This window comes from Neofelis nebulosa, chromosome 11 (genome assembly GCF_028018385.1).
Source record: "Neofelis nebulosa isolate mNeoNeb1 chromosome 11, mNeoNeb1.pri, whole genome shotgun sequence".
Classification (NCBI taxonomy): Eukaryota; Metazoa; Chordata; class Mammalia; order Carnivora; family Felidae; genus Neofelis; species Neofelis nebulosa.
This window is the reverse complement of record NC_080792.1, coordinates 4,517,017-4,543,979: the sequence shown is the minus strand read 5'-3', so window position 1 is coordinate 4,543,979 and position 26,963 is coordinate 4,517,017. Positions and strand designations below refer to the sequence as shown.

The 26,963-nt window shown below is 43.0% G+C and overlaps 2 protein-coding genes across 4 annotated transcripts in view; both read left to right on the top strand.

Moving 5' to 3' along the window:
• The window catches only part of CNDP1 (carnosine dipeptidase 1), a 30,743-nt gene extending 29,508 nt beyond the window's left edge, over window positions 1-1,235 (top strand). Inside the window, exon 12 of the mRNA XM_058691805.1 lies at window positions 16-1,235. Coding sequence (XP_058547788.1) covers window positions 16-85 — 70 coding nt within the window. The 3' untranslated portion in view covers window positions 86-1,235. The remainder of the gene's footprint in view (window positions 1-15) is intronic.
• A 5,955-nt stretch (window positions 1,236-7,190) lies between these two features.
• Window positions 7,191-26,963, top strand: part of ZNF407 (zinc finger protein 407) — a 456,703-nt gene continuing 436,930 nt past the window's right edge. For 2 of the 3 annotated variants that reach the window (XM_058691804.1, XM_058691803.1), the window contains exon 1: window positions 7,193-7,456. The gene's annotated coding sequence lies outside the window, so the exon portion shown is untranslated. Of the gene's footprint in view, window positions 7,457-26,963 lie in introns of all 3 variants that reach the window. The other variant, XM_058691802.1, reaches the window with a different exon arrangement.

Here is a 26,963-nt window from a genome sequence, read left to right as displayed (position 1 = left end):
TTCTTCTTTTGTTAGGTGGAACTACATAGAAGGATCCAAGTTATTTGCTGCCTTTTTCCTAGAGATGGCTAAGCTTCATTTGTAATGACAGGAACCTTCCAGCTTAGAGCTGACCTACTGACAGATACCCTCTCCTGCAGCCCTGCATAGGAGTAGAATCTAAATATCCAGAGAATTTCCATCCAGGAAATAATGTCTTCCCTCCCATTTAAAATATCTTCTGACATTTGGGCCAGTAATAAAACCTTTTAAAGGCACAGATATTGGAAATGGTGTACCGTCCCAGTGGCACACCTTTCTGAAGTCACAGCTACCTGCAACATCTCCCTAAGTCCAGCTGTAGGAGCCCCGGGAGGAGACTCACTCTTTCCTTGGAGCACAAGGACTGTTCTTCCACTAGACTCTCCCTGGCACTTTGATGGGCCTGATCACTCCAGTGTGCTTTTAGGTTCTGGCGGTGCTCATGACATACTCATTCCATGTTTCTATCACCCTTTCCTTTACCACACATTCCTTTTGTTAGTAAAACTGTTGGTCCCACCACTGGCTACCATGATTTCCCTGTGGGTTCATTTCTAGAGGAGTAACCAAAGTGTGATGCCCTCTTAACCTTTTGCTTCTCCTTCGTTTATTTTGCCTTGCTTCTTGGAAAGTTCCGAAACAGGAATGGTCAGTAGTTGTATCCTTACGCCATCTGGGATTCCCTTTGTGAAGATGAGTACTTTTTCTATTTCAAGGCTCTTTACCTTTTCTAGGATTCATGCCAACCAACCACCTCTCCTGCACCCTCTTCTTTCTTCCTACCCCATCCCCCCAGACATCCGTGCACACGTAAAGTCACCACAGGAGAATCAATCCCGATAGAATTTCCCTCCCCCCGCTGGAATTTTACTCAGTGACTACATCTAAATTGCTCAAAGCTTTTAATAGCATTGGTTTTAGATAGAGAATGAATCTAATCAGCCCTGACATCAGTAACACATTCTAAATTTAAAGCCATCAGCTAATGCTGCATTTAGTAATCATTTTAGTTAACCGTCTTGTTTGCCTTGATTGCATTTGATGGTGTAAACAAACAAACAAAAAGAATGTAATTTTTCTACAGTTGAGTGTATATAAACAAATCAATTCAATCTTTATAAATTCATTACTTAAATGACATTAATGGAAAAGAATTTAAGAGTTTATTAAGAATGTTTCTCCTAGGATTCCAAATAAAATCAAAGCATAATACATTTAATCTCTTTGTGGGTTTTTGAAATATCAGTTTTAAAAGTTGCAGCATCATATCTAAAAGGGCTGCACCATAGGCCAATGATTCAGCTTCTCGTCATAGAAATGGGACACCACACGAGGTGTCAGCTTCATGGGGGCATCTATGTGAATGATCTGCTTTTCTTCTGATGGTAGCAAACATCGATTCCTATTTGTTGAGTATGGACAGGTGTTTGATACACTTTATTGTTAAGCTTGGTTCATGCTTGCCAGATTATGTTGAATCATGTGACGTTTGGATTTTGCAGGGCCTACCTGATGTATTTGGCAGAGTTCCTAAGAACTAATTGCAAGAGGTTTAGGACACCAATTTATATTATTAAAAGGGTATTCATATTAGTCAATGAACAAAAGCTGGCTGTAAAGTAAATTCAAGCACTTCTGAGCAATGTAACATCACTCAGAGTATTGGCCTGGAAACCTGTGTGAGTGTGCATTGCATGGTGCGAGAGCCTTGTCGGTGACACGTTTTCTGCACTTGCAGCTGGAGGGGGGCAGTGGGTCAAGGGCACATCAAGGGACTTGAGGTGGGCCTCTTCTCCCTCCACATGCTCACTCCACTACATCCTTTTGTCAGTCTCTGTTAGCCCGATGCCTGGGACTCCCAGCACAGCTCTACTCAGCCACCTTTTCTGAGAACTGGGCCCCTGATCTTCCTGCAGATTTCATATCTGAAACTTGACTCATCCAAAATGGAAACTCTTGCCCATCCTCCCAAACCTGTTTCACCTCTAGTGTTCCCCGACCTGGTACACGGATTTGGAATCCTAAAATCTTCTTTGACACTTCTATTTCAGATCCAATTCAATATCAAAACCAGGTGACTCCATTATTCAAAAGCCACCACTTCCTTCCATTTCCACTGTCACATCCAATGGCCTGAAAGCCAAATCCTGTGTAGCTTGCTTATGGCAGAAGCCCTCACCCAATCTCTCTGCCTAAATGGCAGTCCTCTTCCACGTATGTGTCACACTGTAGTGTGCATGACCCGGTGGAGTGCACTGTACACAGAAAATGCTCAGTATTGCTTGCTGAAATCTTCCTCTTAATTTTGCAGTTGCATTTTTGGAGTGTCTTCTGGTAGGTCTGCTGTCTCCTGCATGGACTTCTATCTTTATCCTCTTCCTCTCATGTTCCTCCTAGTTGGAACTGTCTTGGGAGCAGCCAGTACTGGGGAAAAGTACATACAACAAGTCACGCTGAGGTGCCAGTGACTGATGATGGCTCACATGTATACCGCTGGGCAGCACGTGTCTTCACAAGGATCATGCCTTAATTCAGAGGCCACAAAACAGCAACCTGTGGCTCAAGGCTCCGTTCACTCTGCTTCATGTGGCCTTTGCAGTGTCCTAAGTATTTCTGAATTGGATGCCAGCATTGCAAAATCAATAGACTGATTCGCACAAATTTCTCTTGAGCAACTACAAGATTGGGCGACACTGATCTGTTCCCACAGGCTGATGAGCCAGTTGAGCTGAGAAGTTGTGCTAAGCACAGTGCCTGGCCCATAATTTGTGCTCAACAAATTTCTTAGAAGTGGAAAAAGAAGGAGGTTCACAAAAGAAGATAATGCTATTCAATTTGGTTTCTCACTTACTTTCACTTTGTAACATCCACTTTATATTTTCTGGAGCTTGTAACACTCAAGAAAGCTCATCTTCCTCTTAACTATGTTGTAAAGAACTTTCCTCTATAGGAAGCAAGCTCTGGGAGGCAGAGGCTGGGTTGGGTATATTCTATATTTTGCTCAGCCATCCAAAGGCTCAAACAATTGATGAAGTACAAAGAGAAATACAGGAGATTTTCTGAAGCAAAGTGATGTATTCTTTCTTTTCCAGCATGATGTGGAAGAGGACAGATGGTAGGTGTAATGACTATAATTTCTTAACAGTTATGATAAATAAATAAATGCTTCTGAGTTTTAGCTTGAGTAGATTGAAGAGAAAAAAGTTTTCATTACATGGAAAAATTTTATTTAAAAACATTATGCTGTATAATTTCTTATCCAGAATGAAAAAAGATGTCAGAAAAATTATGCCTTCGACTATGATAGAAAATGTGAAGTTTGAAATCATCTCACCTCCCACATTGAAATTCACCAAAACAGCATTCAAAGAGAACGTAGATTTAAAATTCTAGTGTGGGTGGTTAAGTGTTCATAGCACATTCTTACTGTTATTGTAGGTAGGCATTTAAAAGTAATGGAAGTACATGTTAATTTAAAGGAAATTAGCACTTTAAATGTCACTGTTAAATTCATCTTCAAAAATGATTAGTCACCAAAAATGACCAATGCTTTCTTTCAAATTTTGAATAATTAGAATCGAATAAACGAGGCCATCTAAACTTTATTTAAAACTCACTTGAGGAACCAGAAGGCAGAGCCCAGGGTTACCACATTAGGACACAGTAAGAGGAGGGAGGTTCTGGAAAGAAGAGTCACATAAGGAAAAACACCAAATTCTGCTTACTCTGCCTAAATTGCCAGATGACCTCTGAACTAAGCCTGTGTGAGGCAGATTAAAGCATCCCAGCTAAGGCTGAGGGAACTGAATTAGATTTCAGTTGCCACCACAACAAGGGAGACAAAGTATGGAGTATGAATACAGTCAGAATAACTAACTGCCTATTAAAACTCTATCAACCACAAACAACCTCTTCAGAGGAAAGTAACTAAATTCAGAATAGCTACATTAATTAAATGTCTAGGATACAACTCAAAATTACTAGACATTTAAGAAACAGGAAAACATGACCCCTAATGAAGAAAAAAGAAAATTAATGATGCTTAATCCCCAAATCATTTATATATTGGAATTAGCAGACAAAATGTCAAAGCAGATATTACAGCTTTGCTCAAAGACATAAAAGAAAATATGCTTTTAATAAGTAAATAGGAAATCTCATCAGAGAAATAGAAATGGTGAGATAATTGAATAGAAATTTTAGAACTAAAAGATGCAATATCTGAAATAAAATCATTAGCAGTTTTAACAGATGATTTGAGAGAACAGACGAAGGGAACATAGAACACAGATCAATAGAAATTACTTAATCTGAAGAACTGAGAGAAAAAAAAGAATGAAAACAAAACAAAAAAGGACAAAGCCTCAGTGAATTGTATATAATGTCGACGTGTATATATATTTGATTGGAGTTCAGGAGAAAAAGAGAATGGGGAACAAAAATATTTGGAGAAATAATGCCCCCCAATTTTCTAAACATGGTAAACTTACAGATGTTAAAGGCTCAGAAAACACCAAGCTGGTTAAGTGTGAAGAAAAATCAGGGCTAGGCACATCATAATCAAACTGCTAAAAACCAAAAATTAAGACAAAAATTTGAAAGTAGCCAGAGAAAAATGACAAATTACATATAGGGAAACATAAAAGTTCTGAATGATATCTGCTCCATCAGAAACAAATGGAGGCCAAAAGATATGGAAAGATATCTTTAATAAACATCTCTTGTGGGCAGCACATGGGGCTAAGATATTCTTTTTTATCCATTCTGGCAATTCATCTGTAACCTTTTGCAAATCCCTTAAATTACTGTAATGCAGGAGGACGATAAAAAATAGGTGCAAAAATATGAATAAGGTCTGGTTATTTTTTTTAACGTTTATTTTATTTTTGAGAGAGAGATACTCACTTCTAAATGAATGGGGGAGGGGCAGAGAGAAAGGGAGACACAGGATCCGAAGCGGGTCCAGGCTCTGAGCTGTCAGCACAGAGCCTGACACGGGACCCACAACCTCAGATCATGACCTGAGCCGAAGTTGGCTGCTTAACCAACTGAGCCACCCAGGCGCCCCAAGGTCTGATTATTAGATAAGAGCATTGTATCAGCATTAATTTCTTGATTTTGATAATTGTATTGCTATCTCAGAGACTACCCATGTTCTTCGGACATGTACACTGACATGTCGGGTTAAAAGGGCATCTTGTTCGCAATGTATTTTCAAATGGTTCTGAACAAACTATGCATAAACCCATGAAGCAAATATGGTAAAATGCTGATAATTACAGAATCTGGTTGGAGGAGACATGGGAATTTTTTTGTACTTCTAACTCTGAAAACCAGACATTATAAAGCAAAAAGAAATGAGGTCAGAAATTAAATGTTCTCCAAATTCTAGTTGAGTGTGAATGATAAGCTTGTAGGAAGGAAATAAAATCCATTATTCTTGCTTTTTTTTTTTTTTTTTTAAATTAGGGAAAACACACACATCATCAAAAATTTCCACGAGGAAAATGAGGTCCAACTGACTTTCTCAAGGTCACATTATGACGTAAAAGTCCGGTTTCAGCAACATCATGGATGAAACTGAAGATGAACTCAGATTTTATTTCAATGCTCAAGGGTGAAAGATAACACGTTAACTATATCTCCCAGGTAAGAAAGGTAGCAAGACCAATCACCCAAAGACCCAAAAGGATGCCTAATCCACATGGAGAACTGCACTATTGCTACCATTCAGAGACCTGTGACCATGTCATACAAGACTAACACTGTCAAAACAGATATTTAGAAGGTTGTATTAACAAGTACTACATTTTCAAGTAAATTCTAAGTAATTTTCACGTGAACTCTTTGGAGGCAGAATCTAGCTTTTTACTTATCTTTTACCAGTAATATTTTCATTGTTTTCACCTGTAAATGTTGGTTAATGGCACAAACATAACATTGACAGGCTAGCCACCTGTTCTAATTGTTTTCCATGTATTTCTCTGGAACTTTTAATGCACTATTACTAAACTGAGTCGGTATGGTAGGCTGGAAAAGGCTGACTGGAGTTCAAAGCTGAATCCCACCTTTACTAGCTGCCAGATCTTGGAATGGTTATTCGACTGTTTCAACCTGCATTATCCTACCTGCTGTGAAACACAGACGTGAGAACTCACATGGATTCCAATGGGAATTTGACCAGATACCACCGATGAAAATTATTCTAAACAAATATGAAAAGTTGTCATCACCTGAATAGTTGCATTTTTCAAAAAATAATTGCGTGGACTTGACCTTGAGAGATGATTTGTTTTAGAAAGCCTTAGCACTATTACCGTAAGGCAATAATTTTAAAATCCCGTTTGCTTAAAATTATCTTTATAAACACAAACCGATTATTTCACAGATTTCCCTAGCCAACCTGACCCCAGACGGGGTGTCTGTCACTGAACTTTTCAAGCTGTGGTTTTCCTTGCTAGACTTTGGGTTTCCAAAGAAAAGGTTGTGAAGTGTAGGTCCGGGTAGGCTCCTGCCTCGGGCCCTGCCGTTCACATTTACGAAATCAGCCCGTACGGGGACGTTTTAGACACCTAGTACTTCGCAGCTTTTACAGCCAAACCGGCGAACCACCACCTGCGGCTTCCCTGCCTCTCTGCTAGGGTCAGGATTCGGCTCGAGGCTTCCCAGGGCCTTGACTCCGAGGGTCCCTTGCTGGAATCACCCGAGTGGGTCTCCTCGCACTCTGGAGCTGCGCAGGCGCCTGCCATAGCACAAAACCCTCGCCCTTTCGGATGAGGGCTCAGAGGCGCCGGGCGCCCGCCGCCCCGTCCAGGCCGGGGATAGCCAGCCGTTGGTCGCCGGCCGGCGCAGGCCTCTGCGGTCCCCGCAAGGCCCAGGCCGCGTCCTTCTCCCGCGCCGCCCTCAGGTCACTTCATGGCCTTCGGGCGCCGGGGCGGAGTGGGGAGTAAGGGGGTAGGGAGGAGCCAGGACCGCCAGGGAGGCGCCCGCTCCGGGACCCTTTGGAAATCCCAAGGGGTGGGGGCCCTCCTGCTCCGACAGCGCCAGCTTTCCAGCCTGACACGCATCTCCCCTGGTTTAGATTGACTCCGTGGGCCTTCCGTCTTCCTCTCTGGGGGAAGGGCGGGACTTCCGGCCTCATTTCTCAGTGGCTTCCGGTAAGAGCTGATGGACTGAAAACAAGGCGGCACAGGGGGTCTGCGGGCCACTCGGGGCAGAAACAGGGAACCCGATGTGGGTTTCACTAAACCAGTTCCGAGATTCTGTTTTTTGGACGTGGTGTCCGGCGCTCGGCCCACGACGGAGTCGACCCGGGAACCGCCGGAAGTCGCTCAAAGGAGAGACAGGAAGTCCCTCCTCTTCCTCCCAGAGGGAAGACGGTGAGCCGGAGGAGTCAGTCAGAGGGGCGAGCAGGAGCGATCCCGTCGGCAAACAGGTAAGTTATTCTCTGGCCGGGGCGGGGGGTTTGGAGGCGGGGACCGTCCAGCGTCAGCGCGGGGCCTGGGGGCGGTGGCTTGAGGGCCCGGGCCCGGGCGGCCGGGCGCCGGGAGCCCCGCCAGAGCCCTTCGCTCTTCCTCCTCCCCCCTCCCCCCGCCTCCGCCCCTCCCCGCTCGCCGGTCCCTCCCGACGCCGCCCAGCCTCGCCCGGCACACGCCCGCTGCCCGCGGCCCGGCCGCCGCCCGGCCTCCGCTCCCGCCCTCCCCCGCTCGCTGCGCGGCAGCCTGCGGCCGGGCTCGCGCGGCCAGCGGGGCCCCGGCTTCCCCGCGGGGCTGGCTGTCAGCAGCCTTGCACGCAGCGAGCGGGGCCGTTCCTTACCGCCCGGCTCTCTCCGGGTGAAACAGCTGCCCCGGCGCGGAGCTGCGGAGGTGTGGGTCTCTAGTCCCGGCCGTGGTTTCCTCCGCCGCCCGCCCACCGCCGTCACCCCCCAGAGGCACTGATGCGCCGCTGCCACCCGCGCCTCCTTCCGTTAAGGACGCTGGTGCGGTCGGCGGCCCTTGACGCTGGCGACCGAGTGCTGAGCGACTGCAGGTGGAGGGTCCAGGCCCCCCAGGTTCAGCCGCTCTCGGCACCGGGGCGGGGGGCGGGGGGACCCGGGGCTGCGGCGCACCAATGTCTGCAGCAGTGGCTTTTGCCCCGGTAGATTCCCACCTCTTCTTAGGCAGAGAGCACGTCCTGAGTGCGCTTGCCCGCTTTCTGGAGATTAGTCTGGTGGAGGTGGGTCCTGGAGCTGCTGACCCCTGTCGGTTGTGTTGAGTTTGAGTAGCCCTTTTACTTCTTGGGGGAGTTCAGGAACGCGAAGGGCATCTTGGCAAGGTTGGCATCCATTGACACACGTGTAGGATTTCTTTATTTTATAGATAATCATAACCCTAATGGTGACTGAGTTACAACCTTACGGCCAGTGCTGGTGGAATTAGTTACAGCATGCACCTGTTTTGCGGTGAAGGGTGAGTCCAGTTGGAACACCCGTAAAGGGAAGAGCACTAATACGTATTGATGAGAACATCATTAGGAGAGCTCATTTGATGTATACTCTATAAACTTCGCTTAGCACCGCAGTCTTCTAGAGTAGCAACTGTTATTCCCTTTGTTAACTACCAGTTAAAAGCCAGATTAAATAATGTGACCAAAGTTAACGTCAGAATTCAAATCCCGGGTGTTTGGTAGTCGTTTTTTCTCAAGTTTGTCACACTCGAGATTAGGAACTCCCGTTGGCTCTCCAGTAGTTGATGTCTTCTCGCACATTTGGTAAGGCAAGTGTGATTATTGCTGAAAACAGTTGCTACTGGTGTCTTTTTTAAAAACCTTATTTTGGCATAATTTCAGATGTAAAGAAAAGCTGTAAGACCGGACAGAGAGTTCCACTGGTATTCAGTAAAGTGGCTCCCCCTCAGCCAATACGGGTTCCTGCTTTTTTCCAGACACTGCTCTAGGTGCTGGAGTTATAATACACTGCCTTGGAGGGTTTCAGGATCTGGTTGGGGAGACAACAGAAACAAATACAGTGCCTTTTGCCAAGTGCTAACAGGGAGATATGGGAGCATAGAGCAAATGGTCTGATTCTACCTGCCTGCCAGGGAGGGGTCAGAGCTTGCAGCTTACAGTGAGTTAGGTCTCGAGGATTAGTGGGTATTCACTGGCTCCATGGGACATTTGTCCCAACATTGTCTCTAATAGGTTTGTGTTGTTAGGGGAGAATTCTCTCACCTTCATAAAACAGTCTCTTCCTCCTCTTTCCCATATTTCAAAGAAGAGGTTGGTATCATGGGGGTCACAGGTATCACAGTTGTGAGAAGAATCCCACTTCATAAATCCATGAGTAGGATAAGAAATTAAACTGTGTTTCTTATGCAGCAGTGAAAATGTCTAGACCTATACATTTTAAAATTCTTTGTTTTCAAACTTATTAAATACTTCTTGTCTGATCACAAGTGTTCTTTTTTTTAAATTTTTTTTTAATTTTTATTTTTGAGAGGGAGCACAAGTGGGAGTGGGGCAGAGAGAGACACACACATACACACACAGAGTCTGCTGGCTCTAGGCTCCAAGCTGTCAGCAGAGAGCCCCCTGTGGGGCTCAAAGCAGCAAACTGCGAGATCATGACCTGAGCCAAAGTTGGACGCTTAACCGACAGCCACCCAGGTGCCCCAGATCCCACATGTTCTTTATCCACAGACAGGGACACAGTTGCTCTGAACTATAACCTGGTGCGTGAGATCCCATGCCAGACATTTGCGTGAGTGTCATAGCTTGGCTGCTGTAACAAAATATGATAGCCTGGGGGACTGAAGCCACAGACTTTTACGCCTCGCAGCTCTACCCAGGATTGTGGTGCTGGTTCCTGATGAGGACTCTTCTTGGCTTACAGAAGGCAACTTTCTTGGTGTGTTCTCACATGGCAGAGAGCGAGAGAACTCTAGTCTCTCTTCTTTCCTTTTTCTTTTTTAAACAGATTTTCTTTTTTAAAGTTTATTTATTTTGAGAGAGCGCGCATGCACAAGCAGGGGAGGGGCAGAGAGAGTGGGAGAGAGAGGATCCCGTGCCAACTCTGTGATGTCAATACGGAGCCTGACACGGGGCTCAAACCCGTGAACCGTGAGATCATGACCTGAGCCTAGATCAAGAGTCGGATGCTCAACCAACTGAGCCACCCAGGTGCCCTGCTCTTGATTCCTTTTGGAGACCCTACCCTCGTGAACTCAATCAAGTTAAATTACCTCTCAAAGGCCACACTGTCACATTGGGGATTAGGGATTCAACATATGAATTATGCAGGACGTAATTCAGTCTACAGTAGATGGGTTTCCTAGAGACATTGTCATTATGTGGGATTCCTCCTACACACACCTGACATAGAACTAAATACGAAACCTTAGAATCAGCATTTCCGTAGCTTTGGTTAATGCAAGTGTAATTTTATCTAAATAAATTATTTTAGATAGATACGGTTCAGAGACCAGTTGAGGAAAAGAAGACATTTTCATTGTGTCTTTCTAATGAAAAAGAGATAGGTGGTGAAATGCTGTGGTGGTCTTTTCGTTTTAGGCTTTAGAGGAATGAATATTTTCCTAGATTGATCAAATCTGGGTGTAAGGACTGTGGCAGTGATCTTTTCCAGTTCCCTCCTTGTTTTGTAAGGAGGCTGAGCCCCCACAGAGGCTGAGTAATCTTTCTCAGAGATTAGTGAGAGAACAGGGATTAGGGTCAGGCTTCCTGATTTACAGGCTAGTCTTTCTGCTTCCATCATTGGTTCTCAAACTTAGGGTGCATCAGAGTCACTTGGGGAGCTTTGTGAAAAAACACGCTGAGCATCCCCCCTGGAGGCTCTGACTTGGCAGGTCTGGATTGGGGCTGATAATTTGCATTGTGACAAGTTCCTCCTGGGCTCTGGGGTCACACTTTGGGAACCCTGGTCTTCTACGATGTTGCCTTTGATCTCTTATAAGAAGAGACTAAGTAAACTCCATGGGCTTATACCAGTATAATCTTTTCCCTGGTACTCAGAGAGTCAGGTTCCTTAATTTTGTGCTATAAACAGCAATGCACCAAAACCATAGTGATTAAATGGGGGAAAAAAAAGGACTAGAAATATGGCATTTCTCAGAGAGTCATTTTGACATTTTCAGGGATAATTTTTGGACTTAACTCTAGAGGTCAGAACCACTTACTGCTGAAGGGAATATGTGTGAAGTGTGAGGGCCCTCCCTCTTCACAACATTTGCACTAAAAAGGGTGTCAGGATTAATTGCTAGATTGTGTAGGATTGAAAAATTACTTCCAGTTTTGTTACTCAATGCTTTTCTCTGTAGTGTTCTAAAATGTTCATTTCTTTTTAAAAAAATTTTTTTTTTCAACGTTTTTTTAATTTATTTTTGGGACAGAGAGAGACAGAGCACGAACGGGGGAGGGGCAGAGAGAGAGGGAGACACAGAATCGGAAACAGGCTCCAGGCTCTGAGCCATCAGCCCAGAGCCTGACGCGGGGCTCGAACTCACGGACCGCGAGATCGTGACCTGGCTGAAGTCGGACGCTTAACCGACTGCGCCACCCAGGCGCCCCTAAAATGTTCATTTCTTATATATCAAAATCTTATCAGGCTCTAGCACAGTTACGTGCCCATGAATGAAAGTTGAATTAAACAAACATTAAGGGAGAAAATAAAGTAGGTCATTTATCTGGAGAGATTTCAGTTCCCTAGGAAAGTTACTGTACTCACTACATTATCCCAGCTATAAGCTTTTATGAAATAATTACATTTCATTCCAATTTAGGCCTTATTTGGAATTACTGGGATTGTTTTAGCACAATTTTGGAGGATGTAGCCTATCTTTATGTTACATTTAATCAGTGATCCCTCTCATACCTTTGTATCATTCAGTTGCAATGATTCGTTAACACTTTATACTTTGAAATAATTTTGGAATTATAAAAAAATTGCAAAAATAGTTCAAAGAGTTCCTGTAGACTTTCAACCAACATCCCCTCGTTAATATCTTATGCATCCATGGTGCAGTTATCAAAACCAGACACATGATAACATTATTATTTGAGTTTCACCACGGATGTCGTTTTTCTGGTCCAGGATCCAATCCATTGTCCCACGTTGCATTAAGGTATTCTGTCTCTTTAGTCTCTTCCAGAATGTGACAGTTCCTTTTGGGTTTCTTTATTTTTCATTACCTTTATACATTTGAAGAGTGCTGATCAGTTATTTTGTAGAATGTCCCTCAGTTTGGATTTGTCTGATGTCCTTTCATGATTAAATTGAGGGTTAAGCATTTTGGCAGGAATACCACAGTGGAGAAGTTGTGCCCTGCTCAGTCTTATATTGGGACATGCGTGATATAGATACATCTTGCTACTGATGAGTGTTAATTTTGATTTCTTGGTTGGGGTAGTGTGTGATATCTGTGCTCTAAATTAAAAAATTTTCCCTTTGTAATTAATGAGTTTCATAACTTTACCGATTTTTGGTGCAGATTAAAAGGAATGGACATATAATGTCAGAATCCTTTGAGCCTATCCCCAATTGTGGGATGTTTCTTACCATGAGAGGCTTAGACACAAACATAACAGGATAAGGGAAAAGTGTAGGCTCTTGGAAGAATGGTTATTTGCTCAAGAACTGGTACTTGATCTTGGTCAATCTCAGTTTTGAATTGGCAGGAATGGAAGCTGTTTGTCCCAACTCTTTTGCTGTGGTTCTGCAGTGTCTCACATTTGTTTTCCAGCGTGTGACTTTCTGTAATGACACTGCATTTCTTAAAATTCTCCCTAGAGTCTTTTTGTAGAAGATAGATGTACTTCATTCATCACAAGGCATTTGCTCTAAGTGTGCTCTCCTCACCAGCACTGGCTGGTCCGTGGAGCTGGGCGCATGTGTTCTCTTTGTATGCCACGGTGAGATGCTGGACGGGTTACGCTCCCCCCCCCCCCGCCCCCCCCCCCCCCAAGGTACTTGACAAATATTTATGAATAAATGAATATTTATATGTGTATTTTGTTAACTGCTCTTGTAAGTTACCAGAGTATTGCGGATAACTTTTCACATTGACACAGCTGTGTAATCTGCAGTGTTCCAGGATGTGGACATACCACAGCAGCTTCTTCGTTAGCTCATCTTGCATCATTTGATATTAGTTTGTTTATAAGTTTTGTATTATAAAGAGCTTCATGGTAAATATCCTTAAATATGTACTTTGTCCAGTTATTTCCTTAAATAAATTCTGTGGAGAGTCATTGATAGCCTAAAGAAGACACCTATTGTAAGGCTATGTATATATAAACGCACATATATATAGGGTGTGTGTGTGTAGAGAGAGAGAGAGCGAGCGAGTGAGTGCAAAATTACCCTCTAGAAAGTGTATAGATTTATATCCCATCCAGTACTATTGAGAATGACAATTTTCTTACACTTTTTCAACAATGCTTAATTCTCATGTTTTTAGAAAGAGACTACATTGAGTTCTTTTGAGATTTTTAAAGATTGTTCCTGCAGTGTGGTGGGTTCAGGATCATAGTCTAATTTGCTAATAACTTTCCGTATTTTCAGATTTTTGTTTGTGTCAGCGAGGAAGCAGAATAAACCCAGTGGAGGAGTGTTAACACCTAATCAGTATTTCACTTGAGACACTTCTTGTATCCTCCTGAAGGTTATAGTTGGCTGTGTCTGTTGGCCTTTACCAAACAGGAAACTTCCTAAGAGTGGGATACATTTCTAAATCACATTATTCACAAAAATCAGCCACAGGTCAATTAAAGCCTTAAATACAGAAGGCAAAACTGTGAAACTTGGAGAAGAGAAGGTAGGACAACAGTTGTATGACTCTGATATAGGGAAGACATTCTAAAAATCACAGAAGGTGCAAAGCGTAGAGGATGGGGAATGTTTGACAATATTAATATTGACAACTTGTGTTTATTAAAATAAGCCATCAAGAAAGTGAACAGACAAGTCACAAGTGAGAATAGTTATGTTCAGTACAGATTACTGATAAAAAGATTAGTATCAGCAAATCAGTAATAACAGTAGAAAAATGAGCAAAGGCCCCCATTGGCATCCCCAAAAGAGGAAACCCAATGCAGAGGTTTTCAACTTGATTAGTAATTAGGGAGGGGCAAATTAAGACCAAAATGGTATATAGTTTCATCCACATTAGGTTGGCAACCACGTGCAAATCTGGCAATGTCTGTTGTTTGGGAGGTAAGGAACAACTGGAGTGCTTACCCACAACCGGTGGGAGTGTGAATTGGTACAATAACTTTGGGATTTTCTAGTAAAGTTAGAGATGCATGTGCCCTTTGACCCAGGAATTCCATTCCTAGGTCTTTATCCCAGTGCAGTGCTTCTAAGTTGTGTTCCCGGTATTCCACGGGAACTTGGTAGGCAGATTTGGGCCTCGCCCTAGACCTACTGAATCTGACTTTGGGGATGGGCCAGCTTAACAAGCTCTTTGCGTGACGGAGTGCATGCTCAAGTTGGCAGCCCACTGCCCTGGAGAAAGTCATGTACCTGCGTGCTGGGCAGCACGGAAAAGCTTGCCTGCAGTTGTGCCAGTCAGAGGAAAAAGCTGGACCAGCGTCCCTCACGGGAGAGTGGTTAAATTCTGTTACATTTCCACAGTGAAGGACTATGCAGTGCTGGGAGTGAATGGGTCTTAGATACATGCATCACCAGGGCTTAGTGTCAGGAATGTCACTGGGGGGAAGAGAAGACACTTCCAGCAGAATGCATACCGTATTTTTTTCCTTTTTTTTTCTTGTAAGTTTAGAAATGTGCAAAGCAAAATTGCAGACTGTTAGAGGTACAGATTTAGTAAAGTAGTACAGAAAACATGTACATTACAAATGCTAAATCCACATTAGCGGACAGCTCTGTAAGAAGAGGGAAGGTGATGGGGCACCAAGAGGGGCTTAAAAGATACATAATTTCATTTTCTTAGGCTGTGATCTGTACCAAGGGCTTTGTTTCATTGTGCTTAATACCTTGCATATATTAAAATTATTTTTTGTATCTACCAAATACTAAATTTTTTTAACGTTTAGTTTTGAGAGAAACAGAGAACAAACGAGTGGGGGAGGGGCAGAGAGAGAGGGAGACACAGAATCCGAAGCAGATTCTAGGCTCTGAGCTGTCAGCACAGAGCATGACGTGGGGCTTGGACTCATGGACCATGAGATCATGACCTGAACTGAAGTCAGATGCTTAACTGACCGAGCCACCCAGGCACCCCTGTAGCTGCTAAATATTTAAAACACAAGCATCTGTGGTTTTTTTCCCCTCTTTTTGCAAAGTCTGTCTACACAGGGACTTTGTATGAAAAAGATATGATGGAGTGACTGTGGTAAAGATGTGCTTTTGCAGGGTTAGGATAGAAAAGTACTTTCATGAGTAGAGATTTGAAAAAGGAAATTAGTCTCAATGATAACGATTGGTAATGCTTGCTGAGCGCTTACTCGGTGCTAAGCACATTGTGTGCTGAGCATATACTCTGTTAACTGAGGACTGAGCATCACAGCGAATCTGTGGGGGTCAGGATCACTCCTGGAGAGGAGGGGAGGTGGCTCTGGGCACCCAGCTGTCTGACTCTGAAACACCCTGTCCGAGAAGGGCAGAGCTGAAGACAACCCGACAAAAGAGAGTCAGGACTGAGAGTGTTGGGGTCACGAGAGAAAAAGGAAAAGTCTGAGTGGGGGTATAGAAGACCCTTAAAGGGGCTGTTTACCCCGTTTGCAAAGTTAACTTTATCTTAGCTTTGTTTTTAAACCAGTGTACGTGACTTTCTCATTAGCAGATGGCAAGATGTACTCCGTGTTAGTTCCAGGGATTGCGCCTTCCAGTTCATGAGAAACTGGTATTATGCCATAGGGTTTGGAAAATCATACCTTTTTGCTTGGGTAATTGGTTGCTAAAAAGGGAGCTTTGGGGAAATCTACCTTTGCCTGTTTTTTTTTTTTTTTTAACCTTCGATAATTTTTTTGACTGTCATATTTATCCTATATTATGAGGACTTTTTCTTAAACATCGCTTATACTGAAAACCTTATTTAAAGCCATCATGGTATGACAGTCACTCCTTGAAATGAACAAGTACAGGGAAAACAAAAATGTGGTTCTAGAAGCCCTAAGCCAAATGACATGTCCTGTGGAACCAAATAGCACTACTAATTTTGTTTGATATTCAGAGTGCTAAAATTGTCTAAACCAGGAGAACTGTCAAACATTTGTAATTATGTAATGTCATATTTTCTAGCAACGTCAGCCCCTCACTCAGAAGTTGACAGCCCATGAGAGTCCTTCCATAGCTGGAATGTCTGCATTTCAGACACATGTACTGCTTGTCAGAGATGCCTTATGGGCAAATGTAGAACACGGGCTTCTTAAAACAGATTTTAGGTACTTCAGCTTTTCTAGTCCTGCTGCATTTTGCTAAAGCTACATAATCTCAGTCTTAATTCTTGGTGCTTTTCACGGTGTTTCATGTTCATACGAATCTTATTTTCTCTCACGTGCTGTGCTGTTTTCTTCCCTGAAAAAAAAAACAAAAAACAAAACCGCAACAAAGTCCCAGATAGTACTAAATAAATGCAAGTAGGGTAGTAAGAAGTGTAGTTGGGAAGAAACATTGTTTAACACAGTTAGAGTTATATCAGTGCAATCATCTAATTTAACTAAAGTCCAGCATTCTTGTCAGCTGCTAAATACATGGAAACTTTGTGTTTGAAACCTAGAAGAAGCAATAAGCTACTTCTTCTGAAGTGTATAATTCACATATGAATTCTGCTGATTGTAAATTATGGATCAGAATTTGATATATAATTATTGGATCAGTTATTATAAAATGAGGACTCATAGTTATAAGAGTGCATATAATTATAAAGCCATTAGAATTTAAACTAAGGTGGTAATGTACTTTTAAAAATAGCTTAGAAAATTTAGATCATTAGGGAGAGCTAGTAGAAATTACTGTCTTTCAAAAAATGAGATCAAATGGTTTTCATGAAGAATCGTCTGGGTTCATTATGTGATTTTCCACATAGGTGGTGTCTAATACCCTAGGCTTTCAGGGTATAGGTATAGATTGAGGCAGTGTTTGTTAAAAGTGACATTCAGGGGCGCCTGGGTGGCGCAGTCGGTTAAGCGTCCGACTTCAGCCAGGTCACGATCTCGCGGTCCGTGAGTTCGAGCCCCGCGTCAGGCTCTGGGCTGATGGCTCGGAGCCTGGAGCCTGTTTCCGATTCTGTGTCTCCCTCTCTCTCTGCCCCTCCCCCGTTCATGCTCTGTCTCTCTCTGTCCCAAAAATAAATTAAAAAAAAAAAAAAAAAAAAAGTGACATTCAGAGTAATTTTTTTTTTTTTTTTTTTTTTTTTTTTGAGAGAGGGAGAGACAGAATCCCAGGCAGGCTCCACGTTCAGTGCAGAGCCTGACGCAGGGCTTGATCCCACAGCCCTGGGATCATGACCCGAGCCAAAACGAAGAGTGCAGTGCTCAACTGACGGAGCCACCCAGGCGCCCCTCACTGCGATTCTTCATGGCAGATGATGACGTAGGCAAACGATTTGGGGGTCTCTGTGGGATGGCCCGTTTAGTGCAGCACGTTTGCTCTCCTTCCTGGCTCAGCTTTCTCTCTCCCCTCTCTTTCCTCCCCTGCACCTCAGCTCCAGGTCTTGTAGATACATGCGAAGTGTGTATTCGCTTTTTTGAAGGTAGGAGGGACTTCAGTCCAGTAGGTCTCAAATCTGGCTCATCAGAATCACTCAGGGAGCTCTTTAAAACCGCAGACTTTTGTCCTCACTCCAGACTTCTTAATCAGTGTCTCTCTGTCGGTGAGACCAAGAGTTCAAGCTTTGATGATTAGGTGAATTTGTAGGTGATTGATCCTGTCTGTAATTCCCTTGGTTTTCATGTGTGGAAGTAATAGCCGCGGGCATGCTCTTTAGGGATAGCTGTATGTCTCAGGGTTTTGTAAGTCTTGTAGACTGAAAGCCCTCCTTAATGGTCAGATGCTCAGCAGTATGATAATTTTTGGATTGGCGTGTGGGAGAGGGAGGGACTGGCTGCCCCCCCCCCCCCCCCCAAGTCCGTTCTCTTTGCTCAGAGAGAGCTGTGTGGTTCCAGGTCACACTCTTCAGACTCCCTGCCAGCCACGCAAGTGTGAGTCCTGTGGTGGGTGCTGCCTTGGAGTCAGGGTTTGAAGAAGCAAGCATGCTGCCTTTTTCAAGCGTGTTCGCTTCTGTCAGCCAAACTCAGGGCATGAGGAAGCTCGAAGGCCGGCCTTGACCACGGAGGGAGCCAGGATTCTGGAGTCAGCCTGGAGCTGACTGCCTGCAGCCCAGGGACACTGGCCTCGGAAGTTTACAGGAGCAAGATACACACTTCCGTATCTGCATGTGACCCATTCTAAAGCCCACTTCTTATAGAAGTTAAGGTGTCAGGGCATTGGGTTCATGTTGGTTTGGGTCTAGCTGCGATGTCCAAATCAAGAAGGCATATGCAGAGAACCGGTTTTCCTTCCCACGGAATTCTGTTCTCTAACCCTACAATGTAGAAACGTAATAGTACAGAGTTAGGGCATCTTATCAGACCAGAGTATTTTCATAGAGGTTTGATCTGAAGGAGGCTACTCACATGCGAACATTAGTAAATGAAGACGATGACAAGGACCTGGAAGGTTGTCAGTGACAGGAAGGGACTGATTGTCAGAGCATTCTTGTTTAAAAATGAACTGGGAGCCAAGAATTCTTAACTTTTTATTCTTTTTTTTTTTTTTTTTTTGTGAGAGAGCATGCGCATGTGCGTACGTGGGGGAGGGGAGGAGTGGAGTAGCCAGAATCCCAAGCAGGCTCCACGTTCAGTGCGGAGTCTGACGAGGGGCTCGATCCCACAACCCTGGGATCGTGACCGGAGCCGAAGTGAAGAGTCGAATGTGTGACTGATTGAGTCACCCAGGCGCCCCTACTCTTACCATTTTTATTGATTTCTTAGAATTTATGTAATTAAAACGTTAGTAAATGAATATGGTGTGATGCAGTTTTTCTAGTGTTAAGTCATTTGCTACTTCCTCACTGTTTTTGCTATATTTTATCTCACCTGGGCTTGTATTTTAATCTCATCTTGTTTTTTAACTTGGCCTTGTCATAAGAAGCAATGTGTTAATACATGCGGAGTCCTAGGGTGGTCCTGTTTTCTTCCTGTACACATCTGAATAATACATAACTTATTTAAAAATCCTCACTTGTGGTATATGACTTTATTTTACAGTGCCATTAGTGATATTTCTGTCACATTTGGGAAATACTGTTCACGTGAGAAATACGATTTTTTAGTAACTTCAGTGCTACACCCATGAAATTTGAACAGGAATAAGTGTGGTCACATGGAAACTAGCAGACACACGATGTCTAACGGGGCTTTGGCTGCAGCATTTTCCTATTGAGAAGGTCAGTATTCTGTTTGCTTAAGTCTGCGCCTGTTGCTTGTCACCGAGGGATAAGGAGAACAGTGTGTCTCAACCGTCCGCAAACAGGGTGAGGGATAGTCTTCTAGAGTTAGTGGCCACAGGGCCTGCAGAAAGGAAGGCGAGGTCCCGGAAGACACCGATACTTGGGTGGAGAAGGAACGTGATGGTAACCCCCCAACCCGAGGGCATATGGGGGTAAGAAGCCTTGGAAGGGGCTGAGAAGCACCGTTAGATTACAGATTTAAGTTGTTTCCAGTCTGTGAGGAAAGAAGGGCAGTGGGGACAGGATTCGCATCTCCGTCTTCTTCTGGCTGCCCCTCCTCTTGTGTTCACCTAAGCATAGGTAAGGTGCCACCCGAGGGCACATTTTGTCAGCAGGGGGCGGTGCTTGCTGGAAGGGACGCCTTTGCGTCGTCCTTTGTCCTTCGCAGCTGAGGAAGTGCCCAAGCGCCTCTTCACTCCACTCTCAGGTGGTTTTAAAGTTCTAGAATTTACTGACGACATTGGACTTTTACACCATTTAACTTTTAGCCTCTTCAATAAGTTTGTCTCCTGGTGTGCAAATTCATACTTTAAGTTTGTTCTGAATATCTGTTTTTTAAGGTTAAAAGGGAGCTTCTTATTTAAAGTGTTCGAGAATTCTGTAGATGAGTCTTTCGCACGGTAGACATTGAGTAAACTGAAACTTAGTCTTTTTGGTTTTCTTTCTGAAGAGTCTAGCTTTGTATATAGTCCCGTTTCCTCTCCTGGCTTCCTTTACCCCTATTTTATTTTTTATTTTTTATTTTTTGAATTCATCAACACCCATATCAGTAGGTGGGATAGATAAAAGCAGGCAAGAAAAATAAAGGAAAGGTGACAGAATTTCAAATGAGTTTCTTTTCATAATTTGTACCACATCAGGTAAAACAAAAGAGATACGTTAAAGTCCAAGAACAATCATTTAAATAAAGTTTGAGGATTATTTAACCTTCCCTCATTTATAGTAAGTAGTTGAGAGTGAGGCGTAAGAGACACAAAGGTTTAGTGAAAGGAGCAACGTGGAAGTCAGAAGGAGGATTCAGAGGGAGACTTGAAAACGGAAAGGCAGTTTTGCTAGGTGAGAGCTAAGACAAGATCCAGAAAAGCGATAGTACCTCATACTGAATCGCTAGAAATCTGCAGAGAGCCTCCAGGGTAAGGAAGGAATCCACAAGTACGTACGATTGCGTGTGGCCCTTGGTCGCAGAGCATCAGACTAGATGCCGCAGTCACAGCTCAGGTGTCCGAGGACAGAACATGGAAGCGGCACTGACCAGACAGAAGGACGTTAGTCTCGTGACGCGTCTTAGCCACATGTCCTCACCGTGTGCCTCTTCACATCATGCCTTTGCCGGTGAACTCTCATGTGTGTGCCAGCTTGCATCCGTTTGCTTGGGACACGAGGAAACGTTTTTCTTTTGCAGGGAGCTGGTTGGTGCCATTGGAATTTTAAAAGGTTGAACACACGTTGACCAGCTTTGCCAGCAGTAGGAAAAATGCCCTCACACCCCCCTGATGTAGGACATTCTGTTTGCATTGGTGCCTCCCAGGACTTTTTTAAGGCTTATGTGGGAACAGCAGTGGACAGGAATTGACAGAAAGATGCCAACAAATGGGTTTTTGTTTTTGTTTCTTCCTAATGGCAAAGGAGTTAAAACTTTTTACTACAGAGACACAGCTACACTGGGAAGGGTTTAGTTTGCAGTTGGCCCTCAGATGGAGGTAAAGCTTTTTGGATTCCTGGGAGTCTTTATGGGAACTGCTTTATGGGAACTTTAGTAAGGGTTTTTTTTCCAGTCTAAGAAAGTGATCTTTGTCATTTTTAAGGAGCTTTATAATCTTTTGACCCCCTGACAGTTACTGGAGATGGGGCAGAGGTCTTTGTAAGCCATATGTGTGGAAACAGCTCAGCTTTTTGTTTTTTCTTTTCTTTTCTTCTTTACTTTTTATTTGGAGGTAATTTGGAGAGTGTGTTCACTCTCTCTTCACACACACACACACACACACACACACACACACACACACACACCCCCTTTACTTTTTCCTGGACCTTTTAAGAGTAAATTAAGTATGTCATGACCCTTTACCCATAAATCCTTCAGTGTATATCTTTAGAAATAAGGATATTCCCTTGTATAATTATAGTATTTAGTTTTATAAATTTACATTGGTACTTATATCAGGGTTCTCCAGAGAAACAGAACCAATGGCATATTAAGTATACATACATAAAATACGACATTTGTTATAGGAACTGGCATGAGGGGACTCTTGGCCTTGTGGAGACCTCTTCTCGTGAAGAATACTTGTCAGAATTTAGGGACTCCACATCCCCAGCTTTATCAGGGTCTTCCCGCATGTCTCCATCCCAACTTACAGGGCCTTGGTCCTTCCCAGTTGGTGTCCATAGAGTAACAGTGCACCCCCTTGAGGCTGGGCATTCGGCTTGCTTTCTGATCTAGCCAGTCACAGAACCACAGTAGGCATTTGATAAGCAGCACTGTCAGCCCTGCAGCTCTAGATCAGGCTTTCCTCCAGGGCGCACTTGGAAGCTTTAGGTCATTTATGCTCTGCTTGAGCTGGGAATTTGACTCCCTGAGCTCATCATCTCTTTCATCACCTTGTCCAGCAGCATTAGAGCCAACCAACCAATCATTCTATTCCTTAGTTTTCCAGAATGTTAGTAAGTATCATATACAGAGTCACTTAGCTCTTGGGTTCACATAAATGGTTGATTACGAGTATCCAATGTAGATATTTTGTGTACCTGTAATCAGTGCTATCTTTATACTGAAAACAGTCATTCCTGTCTTTCAATCTAATCAGATTAGAGAGCCAATTCTAGAAATCCCAGAACCAAGTCAGAAAACTTCTCCTTAATATTCTCCTCTAGAACCACTCTGTACAAAGCTCTGTGTCAGGATTCTTCAGAGAAACAGAAGAGGGTGCACGCATTTGTATATGTACATATACGTACATACACATAAATGTAGTACATGTATACATGAGCAGCTTTATTATAGGGGTTTAAGGGTTGGCTCATAGGACTACAGTGGCCAAGAATCCCACCATCTGCTTTCTGCAGGCTGGAGAAACAGAGAAGCTGGTGGTTTAATTGAGTCTGATTTTTGAGAGCTCAAGACCCAGGACTGTGAAGGCAGGAGAGGATGGGTCCCAGCTCAAGCAAAAAACCAAAAAACAACAAACTTGCCCTTCCTCTGCCTTTTTATTGTATGTAGGCATTCAGCACATTCGGCAGATTGGGTGATGCCCACCTACATTGGTGAGGGTGATATTTCTCAGTCTGTTGATTCAAATGCTTATCCCTTCCGGAGACACCCTCACAGACGCACCCAGATACAACATTTTACCTGCAGTCTGGTCATCCCTTAACCCAGTTAACACATACAGTTAATCATCACAGTCCTTGTTGTCAGTTGACCTAAAATGTCCTAATAGCATTTTCCTGCCATCACAGGATCCAGTCTGAGAACAGGTATTGGATTTAGTTGTCTTGTCTCCTTTGCCTCCTTTAATCTGGAAAGTTTCCATAGTCTTTGTTTGTCTTTTATGACGTTGACATTGGTGAAGAATGTAGTCCTCCCCACTTTTTTTTTTTCTTTCTAAGATAAAATATTCCTCACTTTGTATTTGTCTGTTTCCTCTTAATTAACTGGAGGTTTTGTGTTCTCAGCTGCAGTGATGCGGGGGTGGGGAGGGTGGGTGTCCTGTCCTTCTCAGGGTGTTCTGTCTGGAGGTATACCATGTCTGTCTGCCCTGCATTGAGGATCTTAATTCTTATTACCCCGCCCCCCTCCCCCAAGCAAGGTGTTGTCCATTTATCTACTGGACGATTACTGAGTTTTTTTTTTTTTTCTTCCTTTGCAACTGATAAAGTTTGTGGGGAGATGCTTTAACACCATTCAAACATTCTCAACATCAAAATTATGCCTCCTAGAGTTAGTATCCAATGATGATTCTTGCCTGATGTAATCTTTGCCAGTATGATTTTCTGTCTCCTTCGCTCCCTCCATGTTTACCTGTAGGCCCTCAGCATCCTACTATGTACAGAGCCAACTTTTTGGCCCATTGGTTCATCCATGTGTCTGTCTGGTTCCCGGTTATCCATATGGACTTATCCATTCGTATCTTTAATGGTGCTTCGTTATTTTGGTGCTCAAGTTGTCCCAGATGTGGCCAGTGGGAGCTGCTTCCAGCTGCAGTGATGGGGGTGGGGGGGTGGGTGGGCATTGTCACATCCTTTTTAAAAAAACTTTTCTCCATTTTTTGACATAATAAATAAAATGCTCCAAGCTCATCTTGTACAGCTACCTTGCCCCAGCCCTAGAATCTGCCATTTCTTGAGACCAGGTTCATTTTAGTGGAGGTGGTGTTAGAGGTTGAGACCTAGGTGCTGTCAGTGTTTTGTTTCTGGCCTCCCTTCATTCTTGAGTGTCACTATGAGGTCCCTGAGCAATAGGGAAGTTTCTTTTATCTATCTATCTATCTATGAGAGAAGAAGGGGGGGGGGCATGCATGTGCACAAGGGAGGGGCAGAGGGAGAGGGAGAGAGCGAATCTTAAGCAGCCTCCACGTTCAGCACTGAGCCTAGATCACCACCACCCTGGGATCATAATCTAAGCCGAAATCAAGAGTCGAACGATCAACCAGCTAAGCCATCCAGGTTGCCCCCGCCAGGTAAATTTCTTGGTGTCCCTGAGTGTTTCACCAAACGTCTCTAACTATTACAATAAGCCGCCCATAAATTTCCTTTCATTTATTTTGATTCTGAATGTAGTCCAAGAACCACAGTCATAAATACATTTCTATCTTAGGACTTCTTTTCTCGAGAGTGGCCATCAATTTCTATTACTTCAACCATACATAGAGATTTTTTTTAAACTTCTCTGTCAGTCTCCCCCCCCCCCCCCCCACCCCCCAAAGGTAATATATTTTAGAAAGTATAGAAAGATGCCAGGAAGAGGAAAAAAAGTTACCTATAATTTTGCCACCTAGAGGAAGAAAACTGTTCACTCTGGTATATAAATGAACTTGGTTAGAACTACATCCATTTAGAAAATTTAATACTGAAGGTTTTTCTCCTTTCTAAATATACTTTCTTAGCACTCACATCTTTTATACCTAATAATTTATATTCCAAATGTCTTGAGGCTTGATAGTTTTATATCGTGTGTGAGCTTATTGACATTTGGAATTACAGTGTTTTCCAGATTTCTTCCAAAATTAATAGTTTCAGTCTTTTTTCCCTGCAGTTCTTTGATGAGCCATTGTATCCCAGCTCTTCTCAGTGGACCTGATGAAGCTGTCTAAGCACGAACTCTGTGGAATGTGTCTCTAGATGTTTTTTGTTATATTCCCCCAAGATTTGCATTTTGGAAATCCCCTCTTTCTTCCTGTGTTTCTGCTGGAATTAAAAAAAAAATCCATTCCTAAGAGTGTGTTTTCTGTTGTTGGCGTTGAGTAGCTCCTTGCTGTCACCCAGGGCTTCTTGTTGGATTTAGGACTCTTAGCCCTTCCCCCACCTTCTGAAGGCGGACTCTGAGGCTTGGGAAAGCTCCGTGGCTGCCCCGAGTCCCACACCTGTCGTTGGAGCCTTTGGGATGCGCACAAAGGCTTCTTCCCTTGAACTTTAATGTTCTTGTCCACTGATGTTTAAAACATTCAGTGCAAATGGATTACGTGTTTCTTTTTATTCTCCTCTTTCCTCAGCTTTCACGTGCTATGTGCTTCGTTCTCCTGCCTTTTGAAAAAGATAAAAGGCAAATTTAGGGAAAGTATACTAACTTTTATCATGGAATGCTTTTTTTACGGCTGCATTATAAATTCTGGAAAATAAAGCGTCTAATGGAGACACTTAATGAGAAAGTATAGGGGTTCATCACGTGTACTTCCCTCTCCTTTTTTTTTTTAGTGAATAGACCGTTTAAACTAAATTAAGTAAAGGACATAAATTCTGTTGTTTCAGTTTTAATATTTCATGACTGATTTTATAGATGAAATTATATTTTACAATAAATAGGAAGAAGAATTTATACAGCCTGTTCTATTTGATGTGAAACAGCAAATCCCATTTCTCTGTAGTTGTAAAGAAAATTCATTATAATGTCTTTAGTTGTAAGAGATGGTTTCATTGTGATTAGTTACATTGATAATAAAACAACCTTTTCAAATGGCATAAGATACCGATGGTCCTATGTGTCTGCTTTTAATGGCATTGAACTTTTTCATTCTCTGTTCATGGAGTCTTCATTCCCTTCTTTTATCCTGTTTTCCTGTTCCAATAAGAATTTTATTTCTTTAAAATAAATTTTAAAAAATTAGATGGAAATTCTAACAAGCATTGATTTTTAAAAATGCTTTCTGAAAGATATATTAAATTTTAACTTTTTGTGTAAAATATTTCCGACTACAAAAAGATGCATTTGTCAGAGGTGGTTGATATAAGATCGTCATAAAATTAACTTTATTACTAGATCAATTTAACGTATTTGGAAAATCGTACTTGAAGTGTAGGAAGATTAAAAAAAATAGCCAGGTAAGAAGGCTGAGTTACTTTAATAGTTTATTTTTGTCCCATGATTTGTTTTATATCACTTAAAAGTGATAAAAATTCATTAAATGTATAAATGTATTAAAATACATTTTCATAAATAGTGTTGGAAAGGTGGGAATCTTTGGTGATGAAAGGGATGATGGTCTTTTTTTTCTGTTGTGCTCACTGTGTTTGATCCCTATCAATATGGGTTTTTAGTGATTGTTTTAGCTCTAACTTAAGCAGTAAGCGAATACTCTAATTTGTAACTCAGGCAAAATCGAATTGGGTATTGGAAATAGAACATGGGTATCCCCTGCAAAGTTCTGTTCTGACTTGAGTGAGGTTTTTTTTTTTTTTCCATCTGATAGTTTTACTTCACTCCTGCCATTTGGTCTGGGGATCACATGGCTCCAGTCTGCCTGGCTTCAGTGTGTCCTTACACTCTGGCAGGGGAAGGTTCTTTCTGGGATCACGCTAAACGTGGTATGTGAGATGCTTTGGAGAGGGAACTTAATCAGGTACGAGCCCTGTGGCCAGAGGCCCCCAGGTCTCCCGAGCTTGGATGTGTCCTGCCAGGGAAGGAGGTAGTCACGTGGCCTGTGGCTCTCCGGGTGTTCACCGCGGGGGCTGCCTCATCAGGCTCGGGGACTCTTGGGAGTGTTGGCTGCTAGCGTTTTCGAGCCCAGCTGGGAAGCGACGCATGGCTACTGCTGGGTCTGGGGCGGTTGCTTGCTTGCTAAAGATGGATGATGTCTTCATCCAAAATGAGCAGGATTTTCAGGAACCGTTAAGACATTTCTTTTACTCCATGCAAATCTAAATTTAAAACTCTACCTCATCTCTTTCTTAGCACTTAATAACTCTTGGTTCTCTTATATCCGTGTTGCATCGTGAGCCGTATCAGAT